At 44.2% G+C, this 27,212-nt stretch overlaps 1 protein-coding gene across 7 annotated transcripts in view; it reads right to left on the reverse strand.

Moving 5' to 3' along the window:
- Positions 1 to 27,212, reverse strand: part of ADGRB1 (adhesion G protein-coupled receptor B1) — a 270,194-nt gene that overhangs the window by 175,557 nt on the left and 67,425 nt on the right. For all 7 annotated transcript variants that reach the window (XM_044005365.1, XM_044005341.1, XM_044005356.1 and 4 more), the window contains exons 3-4: positions 3,326 to 3,484; positions 393 to 500 (exon numbers count right to left, since the gene is read on the reverse strand). In XM_044005365.1, coding sequence (XP_043861300.1) covers positions 393 to 500; positions 3,326 to 3,484 — 267 coding nt within the window. The remainder of the gene's footprint in view (positions 1 to 392; positions 501 to 3,325; positions 3,485 to 27,212) is intronic.

Consider the following 27,212-nt stretch of genomic DNA (forward strand, 5'->3'; position numbering starts at 1 on the left):
TGAAATGGGGATGATGATTGCACCTATCAAATGAGATAATATCTGTAAAAGAGCTTAGCCAGCACCTGGCACACAATAAGTGCAAAATAAATGCTTCTCTCTTCCCTTAAATAATTCACTCTGGTTCAACCAGACAGTTTATGTACAAGGTGGATTTGAACCAGGCCTCCCTGACTCCAATCACTGTACCATAGCTACTGACTGTATTCTATTTTTTTTATTCTATCAGTTGTCACAACCAGAGTAGGCCTCAGTTTCTGGGCAGCCTCCTAGCAATGAGCCTCTGCAGAGTCAGCCCTTCATGTAAGCGAATCACGCCCAAACCTTGCCCTGGCCTTGCTCCACCCCCTGCTCCATGGAGAAGCCCCCCTCCACTTTGGTCCTCCTCTTACCTGTCTGGGGGGATGGGTATCCAAACTGCTGTAGGTCATCGGCTTCCTCTCGCCTTCGGGTGTCTGTGGACCTCAACGACTGACTCCGAGAATTATATCTTCCACTGGCTATTTGGGAAAAGAAATAGGGAGGGAAAAGAAAGAGAAGACCAATACATTGGATCTGCTACTAGTCCAAGTTCCAGTCTCTTTTTTCCTCCCTGATTTTTCCCTTACCCATGCAAGGAGAGACCCTGTCATATTCTCCGAACAAAGGCTCCCTGGGGTCAGGGGTGGGTTTTCCCCCTCAGACCGGGGATTTTCCCAAACTCAAAGCTTAAATCAGAAGCTCTCTGAGGTCAGGAGCCTTGTTTCCCTTCACATCATACCCAGGCCTGGGATTCCCACTAAAAAGACCTGCGGAGACTGGCCTCATGACTGGGAAGGTTCATAAAATTAAAAAAAAGAAAAGACAAAAGCCCGCATGGTGACATTCTCATTACAATTTGATTTAACATTATGGAAGGATTTAAAAAATGCATGAAGTCATTAAGGTCGATTATTAGAGAAATCTCATAAGCTGGAACTCTGGGCCAGTGGGGAGACGGAACCCCTTTGGGACCAATTTTGCTCAAGACATAGCCCTCATCAAATCAGGTCTCAAAGGATGCAACCTGCTATAGCGGAATGATCCCTTAACCGTGAATTGGGGTATCTGGGTTCCATTGCTAAGTCATTCCGTGGAATCCCGGAATATCAGGGCTGAAAAGAGCCTTTGAGACCATCTAGAACAGGGATCCTTAACCCTTTTGTGTCCACGGAGCCCTCAGGAGGTAGCCTGTAGACCCTTTCTCAGAATGATGTTTTTTAAACGAATCAAAGAAAGTACATAGGACTGCAAAGGAAACCAATTCTATTGAAATGTGGTTATCAAAAAAATTTTTTTAAATAAGCATAGACTCCAGGTTGAGAACCCCTCATCTAGCTAAAGTCCCTCAAGGAAAAAGAGAGACTCATGGAGAAGCAGTGATTTGGCCCCAGGTTACACGGAGGATTGTTCCATTGGAGCCAATGTGAGGCAAGGGAGGTCCTAGTCCTGGCATTATCACTGGTGTAGCATAATCTTGAATGGGGCACATCCTTTTCTTGGGACCCAGCTTCCTCTTCCATAAAAGTGAAGAGGTTGAACTGGAAAAGGATGTCTACTGTTTCTTGCAGTCTGTTACCTGACACCATGGATCACCTGGCTGTCATCTCAGGGATGAGTGACTTTTCCTTTGTCCGGCATTGGGGGGGGGGCTGACGTTTTATGACTTTGAACCTCTAAAAGCAGGGTTGGGTATATGCAAACAGAGACGCTGGCTGGAGCCTGGAGCTCCGAGTGCTGGACGTGGACTTTGTTTCCCACAGATAACCCATAAGGTATTTAACACACTCATGCATAACTGAGAGCTCATTATGAGAGAGGATGCTACCCCTTTATTATTACTGAAAAAGGAAGCTGCCTAGGGAAGAGGGAAGGAGAGGTCCCAGCGTCCGTCATCCTTCAAATTATCAGGGATAGACTTGATACCGATTTTCTGAGTAAAGGAAGACCATAACCCAAGGGCACCCGGGATTAGACAAGGCATCCTACTGTGAAAAGTGTGCTAGGTTGGGGGTGGCTAGGTGGCTCAGTGGATAGAGCACCGGCCCTGGAGTCAGGAGTACCTGAGTTCAAATCCGGCCTCAGACACTTGACACTTACTAGCTGTGTGACCCTGGGCAAGTCACTTAACCCCCATTGCCCCGCAAAAACAAAACAAAACAAAAAAAAAGTGTGCTAGGTCTCAGTTTCCTCAACCGCAAAATGAGGAGTATGACTTAGTTCTTCAGGTCCCTTACAGTTCCAAATCTATGATCATATGGTCCTCCAGCTTGTTGAGAAAACTCAAGATTTAGGCACCCGGGTCTTGGTAGTATCTTCTCCCCACCACCTCCCATGGAGTCAGACCACTCATCACAGGACTAGCCAGTATGGCCATGGGACAATGGGGTCAAGATTTGGTGTCCTGGACTAAAATGTCCCTATCCCTTTCTTATCCCCAGACCTCCTCATTTCCTAGCCATCTATTGTATTTTCCCCAACACCTCATCATTCCTCATATTTTTAACTGTCCAGACTCAATATTATCCAGCCCAGAGTCAACATTTTGTACCCCCTCCTTCATATTCCACATCCCGTCCCAACAATCCACAGCCCAAATCCAACAATCCATATCCCACCAGCCGGTCCCAACATTCCATTGCCAAGAACAAACATTCCAGGGGCAGCTAGGTGGCACAGTGTATAAAGCACCAGCCCTAGATTCAGGAGTACCTGAGTTCAAATCCAGCCTCAGACACTTGACACTTACTAGCTATGTGACCCTGGGCAAGTCACTTAACCCCCATTGCCCCGCAAAAAACCAAAAACCAAAACAAACAAAAAAACCCACAACACCCCAAAGTCCTATCTACCTTCACTGTCAAGTTCTAGCTTCTGGTGAGATAAAAGCAGCCAACACCCTGAATCAGAGCCTCTATAGATGCACCCCAAACCTCTCATTCTCCACCTGACATTGCTCTGCCTTCCTGTATTCCATCATATATTGCCTAATCCTCCAATAGTCAGTAATTGTCCTCAGATAAGGTGCTGGGGCAAAGCTCAAAGTGTTGAGTGTTCAACGCTAAATGCTACTTTCCTAAGAGAAGGAAAGGAGGGGGCCCATGTCCTCAGGATGTTGGTAATGATAGTATTCATTGCATATTATCCAGATCCATTGTTTACAAATTGTTTATACTTCTCAGGGAGGTCTTGAAGATTTAATTGTGCCCATTACCCAAAAAAACGAAGCAGAAACCTAGTGGGAAGAAGGGTAAACTGAGGCCCACAGCTGAAAGAGAGGAAGGGAGGGGCACAGGGGATAACTTACTATTGCATGCTTTTCTATTGCACAGACGGCCCTCCTCAAGGACACCCTCACAAGCTGCACCATGGCCAGGGAGGGCCAAGCATGTTCTCTTCCGGGTCTGGAGCCCTCCTCCACAGTCCCGAGTGCAGTCTCCCCACAGGGACCAAAGATTCCAGCCACCTGGGCAGCAGAAAACAAATTCAGAAGGTGAAGGCATTCAGAGTCTTATTACAGAGAATGGTCAAAGTAGAAGGGAGGGGTGAGGAGGAAACAGATGAAAGGGAGGCCTGTTCCCAGCCTCATTAAACCATCCCTCCCCTACCTCAGCCAAATAAGAAATCTTCCTTTATCATGCCCACTCCCACCCCACCAATACTATCCCTCTTATCTCCTTCAAGAGCTGGCTCAAAAATTCCCCTCCTCCTGGAAGCCTTCCAGGTTTGAACCCCAAACCCCATAATGAGCACTACCTCTCATCTCTTTAAAAAGCCAGGGCTCCCCAGACTAGACTAGACTGTGTTCTAAGATACCCTGGTGTTCTGAGCAGTGGGAATAGGAGTTTCCTGAGAAAATGTTTGTACTTAGCAGTATTTTCGCCTCAAAAAGATTAAAGACAAAATTATATATGTATCCAAAATACTTATTACCTACGGCAATATTCCAGGGAGAAAATAGGCTTAATTTCCTCTATTTGGATCCAAATTTTCCTAAACTCCCTCCCCGCATACATACAGACACTTTATCCTGGGGGTGTTTTCAGGCTTCCAAGTACCCATGGACAAGCATTTACGATTTTCATAAACATATTTCAAGCCCTAAAGTATTCCACTGCCAAATTAGTTAGGGAAATGTTATCATAAGCCCTTATGTAAACATAAAATTCTAGAATGTCAGAACTGGGAGGTAGCTCAGAACATAAAATATGGAATGTCAGGGCTCCAAGGGAAATTATAACATTGAAAGTAGAATGTCAGGACTAGAAGAGACCCTAGAATAAGGAACACTGAATAATGTAGCTAGAAAGGACCACCAAACAAAGGACAGCAGAGGTAGGAGTTAGAAAGGATGCCAGGATACTGAACGTCAGCACCAGAAAGTCCTTGGGCTTACAATGTTGAATGTTGAGTTTAGAAGGATGCTAGAACACAAGATGCTTCAAACCTTCACTGTACTCAGAGATCAACTTGTCTACTAGGGATCCGTTTCCTCCTGATGTGTCTCTTACTCCACTGTTGTTCTCAACTTGGTTGGTCAATGAGTATTAGTCTTGTTTCTCCAAATGGGACATAAAATTCCCCAAACCAGAGATCCAGCATCTTCCCCACCACACCTCCACAATCCATGTCCCCCATTCCAGGGGGGTACAGTTGATTCCTTCAGCTTTGGAACACCTGCCTTGGGACTGAGCTATTTTGATTGGTGGGTAACCAAGGACAAACTCACCTTCTATAGATCCTTATACCTACCTGGCCCCAGGGTGGAAAATGCTTCACAACCCATTCAGACATACACCAGTGATCATCTTGCCACCTGCATTTCCTGCGCATGCATTCATCCCTTTCCCCAACACACACACACACACACACACACACACACACACACACACACACACACACACTCCTCTCTCTTCTCTTTCTTCCTTTCTCTCTTCCTATCTCTACCTCTTCCCTCCTTCTTTCTGTCTCTATACCCCCTCACCCCCCTCTGCCCTTTCTTCTACCTTTTGCTGTGGGAGCAGTAATCAATTACCATAGAATGTCAATCAGCTGTCCTATGGAACAACTCACTGTCCTTGGCATTCCCCAGATCAAAATTCCATTCCCTGTAACTGTAGAATTGCCTTAAGGGCAGGCAGTATCTCATATTTGTATTTGTGTTTCCAGAACTTAACACAGTGCCTGCTTTAATAAAACGCTTTTCATTCATTCATTCATTCATTCATTCATTCATTCATTCATTCATTCATTCATTCATTCATTCATTCATTCATTCGTCTTCCTTATCTCCCTAAACACATTCCTCATTATTTGCCATCCTAAGGCAATTATTGTTCCATTTGCCTTCTCTCCCCGAATTGGACTGGAGTGGAGTCAGGAGGGAAGGAAGAAAAGAAGTTAGGGGGCCACGCCCGAAGCAGAGTCAGAAAGGATTAAAAGAGACATCAAAGGTCACCTAGTTCAGCCTCTCATCCAGAGCTGGAACCCCCTCCTTGGCCTTCTTGACACGTTCTGCTTGAATGCCTCCAATGACAGACGGCTCATTCACTACAAAAACATTGCTTTAGGATACAGCTCTTCCTTTTATGGAGTCCTGCTCTGCGTCCTCTGTGGCTCACATCCCCCTCTCTCTTAGTTCTTCGTTCTGTCCTCTAGAGCCAAACTGAAGAAGCTTCACTCTGCCCGTCGAGATGGCTCTTCAAATATCTGAAGGGAGCCAACGTGTCTCCTCCCAGAGAGGACTGAGAACTTGCTTTGGTTGAACCCAGGATGGCTAAGGTCAGAGGTTTTAAAGGTGGGACCATCTTTTCCCCTAAAGGAACTTAATGACCAGAGCTTCCTAAGGTATTTCCTAGATATTATTTCCACCCCCTTTAAGCCCCAGGGAAGTTTGAGGATTCAAGGTCAAGGAGAGCTGGGGAAGTTGGGTGCCAGAGGCCAGAATAAAAAGTGTCACCTACAATGAATGGACCAAATTAGCACTACTATAAGGTGTCTGAGCCAGGACTAGAACACAGGCCTTCTGAGTCCAAGATTAGGGATCTCTGACTCCCAGGGAGAGGCCTGAAGCTCAACTGGGAGGGAAGCATCCTTCAGCCTAAGGAATGGCCCCACCCTTCCGTTGTTCCCTGGACCTTGGTTTCATCCTCTATGGAAAATGGGCAGAATACCTCCTTCCCTGCCTTCACCTTCAGGCTGTTGCGAGAACCAGGTAAGAAGTGGAAATATTTTGTCAATTCCCATACCTGAGTGAAGGATTATTACCTAAATGGATACCTACCTGAATGTGTGCCCAGGTAGGGGTGTGTGTGTGTGTGTGTGTGTGTGTGTGTGTGTGCGCGCGCGCGTGCGTCCATGAGCTCTGCAAACAAGATGACCAACCATGGTGAACAGCAATATCACACACCCCCTCCCCTGAAACCATCCAGCATGACATCCCTGACTGCTCCTGAATTTGAGATGGGGGCAGAGCAGGGTCTGGCATCTCCATCTGGAGTGAAGTGAGGCCCTGTTGTGCCTGAAGGCCTGTCCAGCTGGCATGAACCATGTGCCAGGAAGGCCAGTCTTGCTGTCCCTGCCTCGTACCATCTACAGGAACCTATGTGCCTCCCTCCTTTCTGACAACTCCCTGTTCCATCCCGGACACAACTCAAGTTCCTGTTTTATGGGGTAGTTCTCTGCATCCCGGCCTAAACCTGGGCCTGCATCTGTGACTCTCTAGGAGTGTCCATATCTCTGGGAGTTTGTCTGTCAGTGTGACTGCCTGATCGTGACTGTGACTGGGCCCTTTACTGTCACTCTGTGTGTATATCTGTGTCTGTCACTGTAAGGGTTGGAATCCATCTTCCTCTCCTTTTGACCACGTGTGTACTTGAGCTGATCAATGTGTACAGTGTGTGTGTGTGTGTGTGTGTGTGTGTGTGTGTGTGTGAGAGAGAGAGAGAGAGAGAGTGAGAGAGAGAGAGACAGAGACAGAGAGAGACAAAGAATCAGAGACAGAGACAGAGTGTCCATGACATTGTCTGGGTCTGCTCATCTCTGTGTCATGTCTATGTATAAGTTTTTTTGACAGCTTTCTGGTGTATGTGCTGGATATGTACTATATATATGTGTGTATGTATGTATATGTGTATGTGTATGTTTATATGTATATGCAGATGCATAGTGACAGGAGAAACTAGCATGTATCTGTGACAAGGGGCTGAGAGGGTAAAATAATGGAACGGGTCCTAGAAGGAGGGTCACAATGAATTTCACTTACAAAGCACCTACTATGTGTCAGGACATGGTGGAAGCATTAGAAATAAAAACAAAGGGGGGCAGCTAGGTGACGCAGTGGATAAAGCACCGGCCCTGGATACAGGAGGACTTGAGTTCAAATCTGAACTCAGACACTTGACACTTACTTGCTGTGTGACCCTGGGCAAGTCACTTAACCTTCATTGCCCCACAAAAAAAACAAAACAAAACAAAACAAAACAAAAGCCTCAAGAACAAAGGCAAGTGAAGTTCCAGGCCCAACTTTGCCATTACATTACTGTGTCAGGGGCAGCTACGTGGTGCAGTATGTAAAGCACTGGCCCTGGATTCAAGAGAACCTGAGTTCAAATCCAGCCTCAGACACTTGACACTTACTAGCTGTGTGACCCTGAGCAAGTCACTTAACCCTCAGTGCCCCACAAAACGAAAAACAAAAAACAAAAACAAACATAAATTACTATGCCACTGAGGATGTTCCTTGCCCAATTTGTGCATTTTTTCCTCATCTGTAAAATGAAGTCACATTAAAAGAAACTTGGATACTTTCCAGTTCTAACATTTTATATTCTCGGGGTTTTTTCGAGTTGACATTCTATGTTCTAAGGTCCCTTCCAGCTCTGGTATTCTGTCTTCTAAGGAATCCTTTTCCCTGACTGTGACTGTATCTCTGCAAGTTTATTTATTTGCATATCTCTGAATAACTAGGACCGTGTATTTCTCTTTTACTCCATATGTGAATCCTTAGGTGTGTGGACGTGAACTGATCACATCATCACTCTGAGTTTTTTACTTCATCTATTCAACAGAAATGACAGAAATTACAAATGACAAAATGTATGTAAAGGACTTTCTAAACTTAAAAGTACTGTATAAATGTTAACTATTAGCATTATTCTAAGCACCCTCCTTACTCAGGCAGAGGGGTGGTAAGGTAGTTAGTGAACTAGTCCTGGAATTAAGACCTGAGTTCAAATCCAGCCTCAGACACTTATTAGCTGTGTGACCCTGGGCAAGTCACTTAACTTGTCTGCCTGCAAAATGGAGATCATAAAAGCACCTACCTCCCAGGGTTGTTGTGAGGGTTGAATGAGATAATATTTGTAGAATGTTTAGACCACCATAGTCGGTGCTTAGTAAATGTTTATTCACTTCCTCTAAAATTCAATGTCCTATGTTTTAAGGTCCTTCTATTTAATACATTTATAGTTTGACAAATGCTCTGGTGTATTCTGAATCATGGGTTATTCATGTAGTATATGAGCATGTAAATGTTATGTTGATGGTGACAAAATACTGCTTGGGAATGAACTATGACCCATAAGTCATATATAGGATGAGCATGTAGTTTGGGTGCATAGTAAGTATGGGGCCTGAGGATGAGTATGGAGGCACTTTCTCAGGTTGATTTTCCAGATAGGAACCTTTGTCTCAGTCCCTCCCAAGAGTGGAGATCACTCCACTAATTTCTCTTCCCATTTGCCTCCAGGCCAGGAGATCTCCATCATCCCATCAATCTATGGCCTCCTAATTCACCACCTCTATAGCTTACCCTACTTAGGTTTAGATCAGGTCACTTAAACATTGGGCCTCCAGCTTTCACTTTTCCTCCCCCTCCTTAGGCACAAATGTAGACAGGGAGATGGGAGGGAAAGGAGAGGTGAAGAGGACCTTATTATAATGCTGATAACAATTTACATGTAATTAGACTTTTATGACTACAAAGTACTTTCATCTATATTCCCTCCATTTTTACAATAACAGAATGTCAGAGGGAAAAAAAAAGGGCAGAATCTCAATTAGAAGAGACCTCAAATGGGCAATTAGCCCAACCCATACCTGCATTACAACCTTGAAATGTGGTGTCCCACTTCTAATTAAAGACTTCTAGTGATAAGAATCTTGCTGCCTCTGGATATAGGACCACCATTCCACTTTGGCTATTTGGAAGTGTTCCTTATGACAAGCCTAAATCTTCATCTCTGAAGCATCCTCTCATTATTTCTAAGTCTCTTAATTCTTGTGCCTTGATTTCCTATTTACTTTACATGTTGCTTGTTTGTATGTAGTTATTTGTGTGTTGTTTCCCCCTTAGATAGTGAGTTCCTCAAGGGCACAGGCTGCCTTAGCACACAGTGCCTGGCACATAGTAGGTGCTTTATTAAATATGTTTGTGGCACATAGTAAGTGCTTTATGGATGACTGACTTCTGCCCTCTGGGGGTCAATCAGGACTACTCTAATGCCTCTTTCCTAAAACAAACCTTTAAATACCTGAAGACTAGGATCATTGACCCACCTTCCCCAACCCCTCCCCCCCCCCCATTCTCACTTTTCCAGGCTCTAAAGAGCTATGTCTATAGAGGATCAAAGTCTCCAGGCTCCTCCCCAATCTGGCTGCCCTTCTCAGATCAGTACAATTTCTCAGTGTCCTTCAAAAAACATGCTGCTCAGAAATTAACTCAATAGTCCAGATGGAGTCCGACCAAGAGCAGATGACAAGGGCATCATCACCTTCCTCCTTCTGGAGCTCATCTATCCCAGTCTCTTCCCCTAACGTCCCACTCCTAAACAACCCAAGGCTCAGAGAGAAGCAGTTTGCCCAAGGTCACACAGCAGGACTAGAGGACAGACCCTTCCAGCTGTAAATCTATATACTCCTAGGGCTGGATGAGACCTAAGATCTCTTTCAGTTGTGATGGTCTAAGGTTCTTAGGCACTGTCCAGCAGGGGGTGCTGTGGACAAATAAATCAAGCTGCAAAGAAAGTGAGACTCTTTAGCACAGGCTTTCTTATGAAGAGAAAGGGAGTGTGAGTAGGATCCTAAGATTCAGAATTGGAAAGGACCTTGGAGGAGGGCATCTGGTCCAACCCTTTCATTATATCGATGAAGAAACCAAGGCCCAAAGGATGGAAGTGATTTGTCCAATGTCACACAAGTAACAGAGCAGGGCTGGGATGTCAGCCCAGATCCTCTCAGTTCCAAAACCAGTGCTCTGCCCTCTCTCGCCCTCTCTCTCTTCAAAGCCTTCTACCTCCATCAAAGTCAATAAGTGCCTGCGAAGTACTTGTCACTGTGCTAAACTCTGGGGGCACAAAGGAAGATAAAAAGCCATCCCTGCCCTCAGGGAGCCTACAATCTAATGGAGGAGACCATGTACAAAATAAAATAAAATAAGAAAAATAAGGTGGGATAAATTGGGAAATAATCACCAGAAGGTAGGCACTAAAACTAAGAATAATCAGGAAAAGCTTCCTGAAGATGAGATTTTAGCTGGGTCTCAAAGGAAGCCAGGAGGAAGAGATGAAGAGGGAGAATATTCCAGGCATGGCGGACAGAGAAAGCAAATATGCCTCAAGTCTGAAGATGGAGGATCAAAGAGTATATGGGGTGGGGCAGTGTAAGGTATTAGAAGACTAGAAAGTTGTGGGGCAAGGAGGCTTGAACTCCCTGAAAACAAAGAGTATCAGGATAGAGAGAAATCATTGATTATCTCAGCTGACCAATCCCTGAAAAAATCTGTAACATGCCCAACAAAGTCACCCAGCCTTTACTTGAAGATTTCTGAGGGTGGTGGGTAGGAGGGGAACCAAGTAAACCTCTGAAGAGAAGCCCATTTCATTTTCTAGACAGTTCTAATTTTTAGGGAGTGTTCCTAGTGTTAAACCTACAATAGCAGCCTCTGGGGTTTCTACCCATTGTTCCTCAGCCCCATACCCCTCTCCTCTCCAATTTAGCCTTATAAATGCAAATACTGCATAATAGCTAGCATTTGGGGTCTTTAAGTCTCTTCCAAAGACCTTGACTGTTAGGTGGTCCAGTAGATTGAGCCAGCCACTTGGCTTCAGGAAGACCTAAATTTAAATCTTGCCTGAGACACTTATGTGACCCTGTGACCCTGGTGAAGGCCACTTCACCTATCTCTCATCCAGGCCTAGGTTTCCTTATCTGTAAAATGAAGATGATAATACCATTTACCTCACAAAGTTGTGAAGATCAAATGAGATAGCATGAAGCTTAAGACCTATATAGATGCTAATTCTACACACACACACACACACACACCCCCTTACACCCTTAGTCCTAAAATGGTCCTTCCCCATCAAAGTTGCCTTCCCCTGGATGCTAGCTAGCTTATCAGTCCTTCCTAAATGGCATTCAACAAAGGATTATAATCATAATCATCCTATCTGGGACAAGTTATGTACTAAACATCTTTGCATTTCGGTCCCAGAGGAGTCCTTGACTCTTCGATATGACACATATGAGTCAACATCACAAAATGTCAGGAGTCCAAAGTGCTAGGCAAAGCTTGGAGACCATATGAGGCTGGTGGTGGGAGGGCTGAGGGAGGAGGGCAAAGAAAATTGACAGGATATTGTTCTGGGGATTTTTAATTTCCTTTCATTATTTGGGACTGGGAACTATTCCTCCTGCAAATTTTGGTTAATATTAACCTCATTTGATCAGCTAAGTGGCACAGTGGATAGAGTGTCAGGCCTGGAGTCAGGAAAAATTAAGTTCAAATCCAACCTCAGACATTAGCTGTGTGAGCCTGGGCAAGTCACTTAACCCTGTTTGTCTCAGTTTCCTCATCTATAAAAAGAGCTAGAGAAGGAAATGCCAAATCACCCCAGTATCTTTGCCAATAAAATTTCAAAAGGGGTCACGAAAAATCAGACAGGATTAAAAAACAACTAAACAATAAAGATTAAAACCTGCCCCCTAGGATGTGAAAATTAGAGCCTTACACATTTATTAGATAAAAATTTTAAAAAGCATAGAATTTGGAGTCTGCAAACTGGGGTTCAAATCTCATTTCTGCCATTTATCATCTGTATGATCTCAGGAAAGTTACTTAACCTTTTCTGGCCTCAATTTACTCCTCCATTAATAATAATAAATTATTAGTAGTAATAATAATAATAAATAATAATAAATTTTGTTTAAAAGGAGGTTGGATTAGATAACTTCTAAGGGTCCTTCTAGCTCGAAATCCATTATCTTAGATCATAAGGAGCTTGGTGGTTATAGTATATAGAGCCCTGGACTTGGGGTCAGGAAGACCTGAGCTGAAATCCTGCCTCATACACTTACTAGCTGAGTGACCCTGGGCAAGTCACTTAATTTTGCTCAGCCTCAGTTTCTTTATCTGTAGGATGGGACTATAAAGATCACCTATTTACCTCTCAGAGTTATTGTGAGGACAGAATGAGATGATATGTATGAAGCACTTTGCAAACCATAAATCATTACCATGCTATAAGACGAGCCACAAAGAGAGCCCCAAGGCCAAAGAATTACATTTCTATTTTTCCTGCTTGATCCTGGAGGACAGAACAAACAGTAACGGGAAGAAGATACTGGGAGACAAATTTCAGTTCCATATAAGTAGCTGAAAGGCAGCATGGGCACATCACCAATAGAGAGCCTGGCCTAGAAATTAAAAAGAGGGAAGGGAACGTGCATTTATTAAAATTATAAAGACTTTCATGCGCCAGGCTCTCTGCTAAGCTCTTTACAACGATTATCTCATTTGAACCTCAAAACAACCCTGGAAAGTGCTATTATTATTATCCCCCATTTCACTGATGAGAACACTGACGTCACATTTGAACTCAGGTCTTCCCAACTCCAGGCTCAATGTCTTTGCACTGAACCACCTAGCTGCCTCTAAGAAGACCTGGATTCAAATCCTGCCCCTGACCCATAGTGGATGTGGCAAATCCTGCCCCATACACTTCCTAGCTAAGTGACCCTGGGCAAGTCACTTAACCTCTCAATGCTCCAAGCAGTCTTCTAAGTTACAGCGCAGGTGCTAATTTGTATTTGTTAGGGATGTCTACTCACAGGAAGGTCCCTAAAGCAATGAAATGGAGAGTCTGGATACTGCTATCCCTTACCTTGCCACACTACCACTGCCTGCAGGTCCCCCACCCCCAACCCCAAGCCTTCCTAGTAATCAGAGCCAAAGTGCCATGAACTGCCTCATAGAGTAATGAGTTTTTGACTCTAAAGGTCTTCAAGGAGAGATAGCCTTGAAGATCCACTTATCTGAGAAGATGAAGTAGGGAATTCATGCTCCAGTACAAATTAGATGAGATAGCCTATAAGGGCCCTACACACTTAGAGATCCCCTGCTTCTCTGAAAGAAACCCCTTGGGCCCTGGGGAAGGGGATTTCTGTGGCATCAAAAACATGTGGATTGTTTTTTTTTTAATAATTAAAAACAATAATCTCTCCTTTGGACTCCTTGCACACTGTGCCCTAGGCAGCTCCTCACCTTGCCTATCCCTAGTTGTGGTTCACAATAATTATACCTAGTGTTTACATAGTGCTTTAGGCTTTGCAAAGCACTCTACATAATGTTCTTATGTAGGAACCTCTGAGAAGTAGGTATTAGGGTTAACCCCATTTTACAAATGAGGAAATCGAGGCTGCCCAGTGTCACATGAGGACAGAGGCAGACCGACCCCAGAATCGTTACTCTTTCCCCTGAATATATTTCTTCCTCAAAGGCCAGCTGGTCCCTCTGTCATTTTGCATCCTTTCAGGGGATCATCGTCTTGACTTTAGTCCTGCCACTGGGACTTTGATGACTGGAAAAGAAAGAACGGGGCTGAGGATTTTTTGAAAAATCTGCTGTCCCTTCAATCCAATTCTCTTGCAAGTATACATCACCCGTGATGTCACTGGCCCTCTGATAAAGAAAGGACAAACGGCATCATTTTGTAGATGAGGAAACTGAAGTCCAGAGAGATTAAGAGTCACCCAGGTGAAAAGGCACCGCCTCTCCCTTTCTCCACCAGAAGACCCAGGAGCCGTCAGTCCCAGCCTGGAAAGGATGGCTCACGCTGGGCCCTCCCAGAGCTAGTAGGAGGGAGATCATTAAAAGAGAGATCATGGTGTGCTTGTCCCAAGGGTGACACATATGCTAAAGACCTGTCAGGCGGCTGAGTCTGATGGAGGAACAGGGATTTCCAAGTGAACCCGGGACCCTGCATGCCTGGCTGAGCAGGACTCCACTGTGGAGGAGACACAGCTACTGCCCTGGGGAGGAATTCAGCAGAGAGAGAATGGGGAAGGAGGGAAAGATTAATAGCGCCATCTTCCATTTCCATAGTGATTTAAGAGTTATGAAACCCTTTCCTCATCAGGAAACAATAACAACAACTTCAGCAATGATTCAGGGGGCCCACTTACTCCTATCTCCATCATACAGATGAAGAAACTGAGCCCCAGCCCACACGGCTACTGGACATCTGAGCTGCGATGTGCACCGTGCTCCCCTGCTTCAAATTCAGCCCCACTTTCCTTGCATAACACGCTAACTTGGTCATTGTCACAAAGCTGGTATCCATGGAGCCACCATGGGGAAATAAGCCTCCTGACTCATGGTCTAGTGATCTGTCACCTCCACACAGTGGCCTCTCGAGACTTGCCCACAGGAAGCCAGAGAAGCCAGTCAACGACAGAGCCACTTGGCAGATAGGAAGAATCAGCATGGTATTTTCCAATGAGCCCAACGATGGGAACCTTAGGTAAATCCCTTCCCCTTCTCTAGGCCTCAGTCAATCAGTCCATAAACATTTATTGAGCACCTACTATATGCCAGGCACTGGGCTAAACTTCTTCCTCTATCAAGTTCAATTCAATTCAGCATTTAAGCATATAATATGTTCAAAATACTTTGCTAAGCATCTGAGATTAAAAAATAAAACCAAACAGAACAAAAGGAATCCCTGCCCTGAAAGGAATTTATGTTGTACTCAGAGGATTCAAACTCGGTCCTCTATTGCTCACACTTGGCATTGAATTTCCTATCTCCATGCTTTTGCTCTGGCTGTGCCCCTTTACTACAATTCTGTCTCTACACCCTTCTACTTCACAGAATCCTTCACTTCCTTCCAGACTCATCCCAAGCACCATCTTCCACACTAATGGTTTTCATCTCAGAATCCCTCTGCATTCTTAAAAATCACTGAGGAGCCTCCAAAGAGCTTTTGCTTCTATGTTTTATATCTATTAATATTTACCGTATTTGAGATGAAATGGGGTTCACTTATCTGTATATAAGAATCCCTGAGGGCCACATAGTGACTTGGATTTGAAATGTAACATTATCTGTGGTTTATGATGTTTTTATTTATTTTGTTAAATATTTCCCAATTAAATTTTATTCTTATCTGGGTTTTACCAGCACATGTTGTGTTCTGCATGTGGCCAAAACACTCAGGGATTGACACCTGTGTCTTACTATTATTATGAAAATAGTTTTGAGCTCATGGCTTTGATGAAAAGGTCTCTGACCCCCAGGGACCTCCAGACTACACACTGAGAAGTGCGGCTGTACAGAAAGCTTTTCCTGATCTCCTAAACTGCACCACCCGCCTATAACCAATTATTTTTATTTAACAGGGTGTCCCAAAGTCTTAATATGGTCTTGGCAACATACTGGAGTGGTTTGCATTTTTCTTCTCAATATGACGAAACTGAGGCAAATAGGGTTAAGCAACTTAGTCAAGGCCACAGAGCTAGTAAGTGACTGAGGCTGAATTTGAACTTAGGTATTCCTAACTCCAGACCCTGTGCTCTATCTACTGTGCTACCTAGTTGCCCTTGTTTTAAGCTTTAAAAGCTATAAATAAACAGATAGATAGATAGGTAGGTGGGTGGGTGGGTGGGTGAGTGGATGGATAGATAGATAGACAGACAGATAGATTACTGAGAGAGATGATAGATAACTTTTGGAACATCCCAGATATTGCATTTATTCAACATACACATCTATATTCATACTTTTTCTTCTCCAACAGAACACAGGCTCTTTGGGACTAGCATTTATTTCATTTAACCCTTAAGTATTAGGCAGAGGAGTTTTCATTTGATCCTAGAGGCACGAGGAAGCCACCAGTCTTGTGAGAAAAGATATACTATTGCCCCATAAAGGATATGGCTTAGGAAGATAGTTCTGACAGCTTCTGAGAGAAGAGATTGAGAATGGAAAGGGGGTAAGGCTGGAAGCAGAGAGATCAGTAGAGGTTAGAGACCACTTAGGAGGCTCCCGAGGTAATCTAGGTGAGGAGTAATAAGGAAGTGAGAATGGAACTGCTATCCCTTTTTATTCTAGTTTTGGGAGGCCATGTGGTTGGGTTGGAAACAGTGTGGAGCTAAGAATAGGAAGATCGAGGTTTCACAGAATCACAGAATTTTACAATTAGAAGGAAATTTGAAAGACAAGTAGTCTAACTTCTACTCCAAAAAGTATACTCAACCGTCCCTACACAATAAGCTGCAAAGCCTGAACCTCTGAGTTCTGAGAGAGTTCATTCTACTTCTGAGTGGTTCTAATTGTTAGGTCATTTTTTTCCTGGAATCAAGTTTAAATTTGTCTCTCTGTCTATTTCACCCATGGGCAGCTAGATGGCACAGTGGAAAGAGCGCTCGGCCTGGACTTAGGCAAACTGCTTTTCCTGAGTTCAAATCTGGCTCAGACACATACTAGCTGTGTGACTTTGGGCAAGTCACTTAACCCCATTTGCCTCAGTTTTCTCATCTATAAGATGAGCTGGAGAAGGAAATGGCAAACCACTCCAGGATCTTTGCCAAGAAAACCCCAAATGGATTCAAGAAGAGTCAGACACAACTGAAACAAAAATATTCTACCCACTGGCCCTGGGTCCCCCTGCCCCACCCTGAAGGCAAACAGAACAAGTCTCATTCCCCTTCCACTGGGTGGTGTAGTGGCCCTGGAAATGGAACCAAGAAGATCTACATTCAAATCCTGCCTCAGATACTTATAACTGTGTGAACCTGGGCAAGTCACTTAACCCTATTTGCCTCAGTTTCCTCATCTATAAAATGAGATTAATATTAGCACTTATCTGCAAGGGTTGTTATGAAAATAAAGTGAAATAATATTTGTAAAGAACTTTGCAAACCTTAAAGGGCTATATAAATGCTAGCCACTATTATTAGCTATATTCCCTAAGACAAACTCCTCTGTTTACTAACTGGTGGGAGGAGGGGAGGATAGGCACAGACATGTCACATCTCAGCCAATAAATCATTTAGAGCTGCCGGGGACATTAGAAATTAGCTAATCCAAATATATGTGTATGTGTATATATGTATGTATATATATATATATGTGTGTGTATATGTGTATATATACATGTACATATACATATGTATACATATAGATATGTTTACAGTTGAGTGAGGCATATCTAAGTATACACGCACCTATACATCTATTCATACATTGTGGTAAAAATTATTTGTGGTAAAATTATTGGCATTTTAGCTGACTCATTTGGAAGGGGCCACACCTGGCCCACCCTGAAGTTAGTATGCTACTAAGGTCAGAAGGAGAACTCTCCATAGGCAGTTTTTGAAGGACCTCCCCTTTTGGGGTGGAAAGACTGACTTTTCCCTGAAGGGAGGCATAGGCTTCTTCCCGAATGCTAGGTCTCTTCCGGAACACGCTCTCTCTCGGACTTCTCCCCTTGCGGTGGTGTCGTGAGCTCTCGCTCTCTTGGGCTTCCAGGTTTTGGTGAGTTAATTACAGAAAACCCTAAATTCCTTTGAACTAGCTTAATTGGAAAGGGTCTGGGGATTGTATAGGTTAAATTTAGAGTTAAGAATATTTATCTGTATTTCTTTTTTTCCTATTTCCTTATCTTTGATTTTTATTAGTTTCACCTTTGTTGTTTAATTAATTCCCAAGTAATAAAATCTGATCCTTCTGTGAATTAAAGCTGTAAGGCTCCTTTCTTATTGGCCTGGGAGAAATATCTAAAAAGGGCAGTTCAGAGGGGAAGGTGAACCTAAAAGGTCCCTTGTTATTTCTGGGACCCCAATATTAAGGCGAGTCACCCAAATAACACTCCATATATCAAATTTTGGCCCTCACAACATGTGTATACATATGTGTATATATACACATGCATACATACATAGATACCCTAAAGACCACTGAAGTTGCATTGGTTTGTTTGAACAAGGTCTAGTAGCTTAGTAAGTGACTGACACAGGATCAAATCTAGGTTCTCCACACTTAAACCTCCATTTTTCACTTTCCTCATTTATAAAATGGGGATAATTATGCAAGTCCCACGCTTACTGGCTCTGACTTAGAGGCTGGGGGGCCGGGGGGATCACTTGTCATGTCAGGGAGAAGCCTACCAAGAGCCTGGGAAACAACAAAAACCATGGAAGAAGGAAGCAGGTTGAGCAAGTAGGTTTATTCAGCACATGCACATTCAAAAATAGCTGGGACAGGGGAAGGGACAGGAACGAGTGTTGCCCTCAGGTGAAAAATGGCGCTTGGGTATGAAGGGAGGTGGGGAAGGCAGACTCATATAAGAGGCCAGAATAGGATTAGGTGGTCCCCTATTTCCCCAAAATTTAGATCCAGGGGGTTAGGAATCAATCCTATTGAGGTACCCTTGACTAATGATAAAGGGTTGAGGCTCAGGTCCTGGTATGCTAATTAGGCAACCTTAAAGTGGTTCCTAAGGAAACCCTAAGGAAAGATCCTGGTAATGTTGGGTCTAGAGCTATTACCACCACCTCAAAGAGCATCCCAGAATAGGTGGACCAAAGGCAGGCACCACAACGAACAACTTCACAATGGGTTACTTCACAGAAGCACTTTATGAATCTTAAAGTGCCAAAAAAGTGGGAATAATTGCTATTTCCTAACTTTGTGACCTTCGGCAGGCCCCTTAACCTCTCTGGACCTCAGTTCATAGAATCAGCCAAACAGTCATCAAGCATTTATTAAGCACTTACTATGTGCCCTGGAGATACAAAAGAAGAAAGAGAAGGGAAGGGAATAAGTATTTATAAAGAGCCTACTCTGTGCCAGGCACTGTGCTAATCTCTTTACAAACATCACCTCATTGGATCCTGACAACAACCCTAGGAGGTAGGTGCTATTATTATCTCCTTTGTATATCTGAGGAAACTGAGGCAGACAGAGATTAAGTGACTTGCTCGTGGTCACACAGCTAGTAAGTGTCTGAGGATTGGAACTCAGGGCCTCCTGATTCAAGTCTGATAGACAGACAGACAGGCAGACAGGCAGGCAGGCAGGCAAACAAGCAGACAGGTAGATAGATGGATGGATGGATGATAGAAAGACAGATAGGTAGATAGGCAGATAAATAGGCAGATTAGATAGATTATAGATAGGTAGAAAGATGATAAAGAGATAGAGATATATAGATAGACAGACAGAGACAGAGGATAGATGATAGATGATAGATGGAGAGATGATAGGTAGATGGATGGATAATAGAAAGAGATGATAGATAGATAGATAGATAGATAGATAGATAGATAGATAGATAGATAGATAGATAGATAGATAGATAGATAGATAGATAGATAGATAGATGATATAAAACAATCATACAGAAATGGAAGGGACCTTAAAAGACATTGAATTCAACTCTCTTATTTCATAAATGAGGGAACTGAAGCCTAGAAGGAGTTATGACTTGCCCAGGGTCACCCAGATAATAAGCATCTGAGCTGGGAGTTGAACCTGGGTCTTGTTGAGTCTTAAGTCCAGCACCCTAACCATTATACTACACTACCTTATTCATCTGTAAAATAAGGAGTTGGACTAGATGACTCTGAAGGTTCTTCTGTTTCTAATTCTATACATCGATAGTCATATTGTGATTTATTGGTCCACTGTTTGATAAGTCACTACAATGTACCAGGAATAGTGCCAGGTTCCGGGGGCACTATGCCATGTGTCTTTAGGAACCCCTCTCTGATGCCTAACCCAAATCTCTCTACCCTTAACTCTTTTCTTGTTTTGTTTTGTTTTTTTTTTGCAGGGCAATGAGGGTTAAGTGACTTGCCCAGGGTCACACAGCTAGTAAGTGTCAAGTGTCTGAGGCTGGATTTGAACCCAGGTACTCCTGAATCCAGGGCTGGTGCTTCATCCACTGCGCCACCTAGCTGCCCCCTACCCTTAACTCTTAAGGGGCCTCAGAGTTCAGAGGAAATGAGAAGATCATTGTGGGTTGGAATGATGTCAGGTAAGGCTCTCTGGGGAAAGTAAGGACTTGACCTGAGCCCTTCTCTCTCTGAGACTTCAAAGTCAGGGGTTCGAATCCTCCTGCCCACATAGTCCTCACAGTTCCTTGAAGGTGTGGGCTAGAGCCAGAGACACCTGTCCTCCACACAAGAGCAGTAGCCCCAGAGATACTCGGGCATATTACCCATATACCCAGGCTTGAGATTCAAATGGATGGCCTATAGGGAGTCTGCCTCTCTGCAATGACGTTCTTCCCAGCCTTCTCGTCTCCCACACACAACTTGCTTCTTCACAACCTTATGTCATCTGCCAGGCCTTTAGAAGGCTCTGGTCCACACCTCCACCCACCCCACCCCCCACCACCCCTTCTCATTCTGGACTTTCTTCTCTTGTAAAACTTAACTCCCCTGGGGAATTCCTCCCTAATTAGCCTACCGAACTAGGCCCTACCTTAGGGTCCACTCTGTGTTTAGGGACACTGTCAAATAAAACTAAGTGCCATAGGGCCTTGTTTACCATCTTCCATCATGGACAGGACCTTTGTGTATATTTCATATAAACATACACATATACATATATACATGCATGCATACATACATATATGTACATGCATACCTAGATAGAAACATACAGAGAGATAGAGACAGAGAGACACAGAGATGGAGAGAGAGAAAAAGACAGAGACAGAGACAGAGAGACAGGAACAGAGACAGAGACAGACAGAGAGACAGAGAGAAAAAGAGATTAGCTTCCCTTATTAAAATCTAAGCTCTGGGGCAGCTAGGTGGCGCAGTGGATAAAGCAAGGGCCCTGGATTCAGGAGTACCTGAGTTCAAATCCAGCCTCAGACACTTGACACTTACTAGTTGTGTGACCCTGGGAAAGTCACTTAACCCCCATTGCCCCACAGAAACAAAAAAAACAAAACAAAAACAAAATCTAAGCTCCTTAAGGGCAGATCTGCTTCGTGTTCATTTTTTCCATCTTCAGTGCCTGGCTCATAGCAAGCCCCTAATAAGTCAGGGGTTCCTATCCTGGCATCTGGGACATTTGTAATGATCTATATTGATAACTATTTCAATATAATTGGTTTCATTTTTAATCTATATTTTGCCTTAATCATATAAAAACATATTCTGAGAAAGGATCTTTAGACATCACCAGACTGCCAAAGGATCCACCAAGAAACAAAGGTTAAGAGTCTGTATAATAAGTGTTTTCTGATTGGTTGACTGGTTAGTTGGTTCCCTGATCATATCTTTACTTCAGACTGGACATTCCATGAAGACAGGGACTACAGAGATGTAGTGGAAAGAGCACTAGATTTGGAAACAGGGAGCCAGGTTCAAATCACAACTCTGTCACTTAGGACCTTGGGTCATGGCTTTGGACCATCAACTTAACCTCTTGGGTGGGCTTGTTTCTGCATCTATTAAATGGAGGGGGAGGGGATGACAGACAGACAGCTTTCAAGGTTCCCTCCAACTCAAAATCTAGTATCATTTGATGATTTGAGCCCTTAGAGCTAGGTTTCTCTGAGGCCTCCTATGTGCACCAGAGATAGAAGGAGGGGTCAGGGGTGGGGGAAACTGTGGAGCTGGAAGGTAGGAACCCAGAACAGCACTGTGCAGGTTGTAAAGGAACCTAATTTTTTAACTGGAAAATTGAGGGGGCAGCTAGGTGGTGTAGTGGATAAAGCACTGGCCTTGGATTCAGGAGGACCTGAGTTCAAATCCAGCCTCAGACACTTGATACTAGCTGTGTGACCTTGGGCAAGTCACTTAACCCTCATTGCCCTGGGAAAAAAAAAGAAAATTGAAAAGAAAAAGGAGGAGAAACCCCATATGCCCCAATGCTGCGACCTGGCTGTGTGGAAGGATGGGCAAACTGAGGTGGAGAGATTTGGGTTGGGCATCCAAGAGGGGCTTCCTAAAGACACATAGTATAGAGCTTCCTGAACCTGGAACAGTGCCTGGTACACACCAGTGACTTAACAAATGCCCTCTGACTGACAAATTCACAGTGCCTTACATGCAACATCAGCAGACCTGGGTTTGGGTCCTGACTTTGCCACTTGTTTCATGGGATCTAGAGCCAGAAAGGACCTTTATAGAGGATCTATTCCAATGCCATCATTTCATAGGTGGGGGAAACTGAAGCCCAGAGAGGGGAAGCAGTTTGTCCAAGGTCACACAGGAAATAAGTAGCAGAGATGGAATTTGAACCCAGGTCCTCTGACTTCAAATCTGGGATTCTTTCTACTGTTTCTACTTTCTCATCACCCACTCAGTCTTGGAAGAGCTCTCAGAGGTCATTTGGTCTAACCCCCACCATTTAATACTTAACTAAGTCTACTTACTCCTCAACCCCTTGATATCTGGCTATAGTCCCTGCTTTCTACTAAAATTACTTTCTCTAAGGTCACAATGGTGCTGGAAAGGACCCTAAAAGTCATTGAGTCCAACTCCCTAATTTTACAGATAAGGAAACTGAGGCACAGAGAGGTGACCTGCCTAGGGTCAACCAAGTTCCTGAGTTGGGATTTGAAGACCAACAGCCTCCTTAGCAACAAATCAATTATTTTTTTCCCCAGTCATCATCTTCCTTGACCTTTTGGAATCATTTGTCATTGGTGACCACCCCCTCCTTGTAGATACTCTCTCCCTCCCTTTTCAATGCTGCTGCTCTCTCCTGTTAATCCTCCTACTTGTCTAACAGTGACTTCTCCATCTCCTTCCTCCAGACTGTTAAGTGTGGGTGTTCCTCAAGGTGCCATTCTGGGGCCTTTCCCCCTCTACTCTGTTCCCCTCACACGCCCTTCTTTGAAAGTCTCAACCATGCTGCCTTGGGACCATAGGATTTAGAATTGAAAAGTCCCCTAAATATCCCCTAAATCCAGCCATTCATTTTGCAGATGAGAAAGCTGAAAGCCAGAAGGCTTCTGGGATGTGTCCAAAACCACTGAATCACTGAATCCGAGGGTCAGGAGGCCAGCTGGTCCAGCTCGTACTCAGAAAGAATCCCCACCACAACACACCCAACAAGTGGTCACCGAGCCTCCGCCAGTACCCTACAAAGAGGAAACCCATCATTTCTTAGGTAGAGCTTCCACCGTCAGACAGCTGTAATTGGCAGCAAGCCTAAATAAGTGTCATTGCTACCTCCCCCCATCACTCCAGGTTCTAGCCTCTGGTTCTAGCCAACCAGAACAAGTAGAATCACTCTTCCACAAGACAGTCTTCTAAATATTTGAACAGTTATTATATCTCAATCTCTCCTCCAGGCTAACCGTGTCTGCTTCCTTCAAACAAACCCCACATGACCAGGAATCACAATTCTTCACCATCCTGGTTGCCTTTCCAGGTGATCAATGTCCTCTCCTCTAAACTCTAGTGCCCAGAACTAAATGGAAGATGGAAGAGGAGATCTGAAGAAGACAGGGTGGGGAGGGACAAAAACCTCCTTATTCCTGGAAAGGGCATGGGATGAAAGGAGCAGAGCCAAGATTCAAACTCAGCCTTTCTTTTACTATCTGTGTGACCCTAGGCAAGTCACTTAACCCTCATTGCCTTGCAAAAAAAAAAAAAGATTAAAAAAAAAGAGTCGTATGAACAAACTCAGCGTTTCTTATCCAAATCCAGCAGCACTTCTTCCATCCCACCACATGATGCACTATCCCTACATAAGAGATCACCTGTATGTAGATAACTCCCAAGTCTCTACAAAGAGCCCCAATCTCTCTCCACAGCTCCAGTCTCCTATATCTAATTGCCTATTGGACATCTTCACCCGAATGTCTTCTATTGGAAGCCTTTCCCAGTAACTATTAATTCTAAGGCCTTTCCTCTTTTAATTATTTCCTTTTTATCCTGTACATAACTTATTTGTACACATTTGTTTATTTGTTGTCTCCCCATTAGATTATAAACTCCTTGAGGGCCAGCAGTATCTCTTGCCTCTTTTTTTATCCCCAACACTTAGCACAGTACCTAGCAAAAAGTAGGCACTTGGGGCAGCTAGGTGGCACAGTGGATAGAGCACCGGCCCTGGATTCAGGAGGACCTGAGTTCAAATCCAGCCTCAAACACTTAACACTTACTAGCTGTGTGACCCTGGGCAAGTCACTTAACCCCAACTGCTTCACACCAAAAAAAAAAAAAAAGGAACTTAATAAATGTTTATTGACTGATTGATAGGTATCTCAAGTTCAGCATATCAGAAACTCATCATCATCACCCTATATCTGCCCATTCCCCCAACTTCCTTATTTCTGTTGCTAGGGCCACCATCTTTTCAGTGACCGAGGCTTAACATGTCAGTTATTTTTGACTTTTCACCTTTCTCTATATATATACTCAGTGAAGTCCTATCAGGTTTACAGAGAGAATATTACTTGTTGGTCAGTCCCTTCCTCTCCATTCCCCAAACCATCTCACACTAGGTCAGGTCCCCATCCCCTCTCAATTGGAATACATTAGCTCCCAATGTGGTCTCCAAGCTTAGGATCTTCTGTCCTCTAATCTACCTTGCTCTTACTGTCAGAGTCATGTAAATTCCAGCTCTGATCCTGTATCTCCCTGGCTAAGAACCTTCGATGTTTCTCCCTTGCCAACAGACTAAAATACAAACTCCTCAGGTCAGATTTCAAAGCTGCCAATCCCCCTTTCCAGCTCTATCTCACCCTAATCTATACCCCAGCTAAACTGAAGTATTCACCTTTCCTTTTTCTCATTCTGTCTTCCCTTTCCTCTGAACTTTTGTTCATGTTACCCTTTATGCTTAGGAGGGATGCCACTCAAGTCTGCCTGTTGAAATCCTTTCCCTCTTTGAAGTCCCAGCTCAGGAAATACCACTGCTACAAAGCTTTCCCTAAAACAGCCTTTTTCTGACCTCCAAACAGCAGCTTGTCTTATAGATCACTAGGTGGTCCAGTGGATAGAATGGTGGACTTAGAGTCGGGAAGACCTGAGTTCAAATTCTGCTTCAAACACTTGGTAACTGTGAGACCCTGGAAAAGGGTGCCTCATTTTTCTCATATCTAAAATGAGGACAATAATATCATCTACCTCACGGGGTTGTTGTGAGAACCCAGTGAAATAACATATCTAAAGCAATTTACAAACCTTAAAGCTCTCTATAAATGTATTATTATCTACCCCAATCTTGGCAAGTTCAATGGCAGGACAGTTAGGATATTTCCTTCCTGGAGCACAGAGGAAAGGGCAATCGCAATGACTTCTGTGGACAAAAGAGCCCCAGGGTCCTGTGATTCAGACATAATCATAGTATTGTAAGATACTGGACTATGTAAGGACTAGGAGAAACGAGGCAGAGAATCAGAGAAAAGCAGAAGAGCCCAGGGAAAGAGACCAAGAAAGACAGAGATGCAGAAAGGAGGTATGGAGAACAAGAGACACTGGGGAAAGAGAGAGTGGGGGAGCCAGGCTGAGATCGAGGCAGAGAGACAGAAAGGAGCCAAGGAGGAGGAGACAGGCTCAGAGGAGAGAAGGTTGGGGAAAGGAGGGGGCAGGCAGTGGGAGAGCCCGGGAGCTGAGATAAATATAGCCTGGGTGAGGAATGGAGTTAATGACAGCCGGGAAAGAGCCTCTGTGGGTTCTCTCCCGCTCTGGGGAAAGAAGTGACACAGATGAGGCCTGACTAGGCAAGGAGGGGGAACCAGGAACTCATTGCAGACTCATTGGTAGCCAGAGCTAGAAGGAACCCTAGCATAGAGGACACAGAATGTCAGGGCTGGCAGGGCCCTTAATGGTCAACTAGTCCAACTTAGGGCAAACCCCTTTTCTGTAGACTCACTGTCAGGACAGTCTTCCAGCTTCTGTAATGCTTCCAGTGATGGGGACCTCACTACCTACTGAGGCAACATATTCCATTATGATAAGTAGCAATTTTTTTTTTTTTAGTGAGGCAATTGGGGTTAAGTGACTTGCCCAGGGTCACACAGCTAGTAAGTGTTAAGTGTCTGAGTCCGGATTTGAACTCAGGTACTCCTGACTCCAGGGCCAGTGCTCTATCCACTGCGCCACCTAGCTGCCCCATGATATGTAGCAATTTGGTAGGAAAAAAAGCACTAAATTTGGAGTCAGAGGTCAAAGTCTAACCCCAGCTCTGCCACTATGAGGGAAGTCATTTAACCCCTCTGTGCCTCAGTTTCCTCCTCTGTAAAATTAGAGTATTAAGCCAGATGAACTCTAAAATTCTTTTGAGCTATAATATCTCTGATGCTATGAAATCTTCCCCCATTGAGGCAGCTAGGTGACAAAAGGGATGGAGTGCTTGACCTGGAGTCAGAATGACCTTAGTTCAAATCTGGTCCCAGATACCTACTGGCTATGTGACCTTGAACAAGTCACTTAATCTCTGTCTACTTCAGTTTCCTCAACTGTAAAATAAGGCTAATCTTAGCACCTACTTCCCAGGATTGTTGTGAGGTTCAAATGTAAAGCCCTTAGCATAGTGCCCAGCACATAGTTGGTGCTTAATGAATGCTTATTCCCCTAAGTCCCCTTCTTCTCCCCCCTCCCCCACTCTCTGACAGGGCTCCTAGGCCTGACCTCTGGGGCCTCTCAGAACCAGTCCACTCTTTCTTGACGGTGATTGTCTTTTGCCTCACTCTCTCCTGGAGCAGACCCAAACACCTTCCCCAGTGGGGGTCTAGGGGCTGCAGGGCTAGAACAAGTATGTTGGGAGTGGGTGGAAGAAAAAGGGTGTCCAACCAGAGCCTAATCATAGGCTACCGCACGGGTTCCTATGGAAACGCTCCTGAGAGAGCATCTTTTCCGGATAAACTCAGGTTGGTCCTCAGCTGCCAAAAAAGGCACTATTTCAGGGCTGGTTACCTTGGTGACAGGTGGAGAGG

The sequence above is a fragment of the Dromiciops gliroides genome, chromosome 1, assembly GCF_019393635.1.
Source record: "Dromiciops gliroides isolate mDroGli1 chromosome 1, mDroGli1.pri, whole genome shotgun sequence".
Taxonomy (NCBI): Eukaryota; Metazoa; Chordata; class Mammalia; order Microbiotheria; family Microbiotheriidae; genus Dromiciops; species Dromiciops gliroides.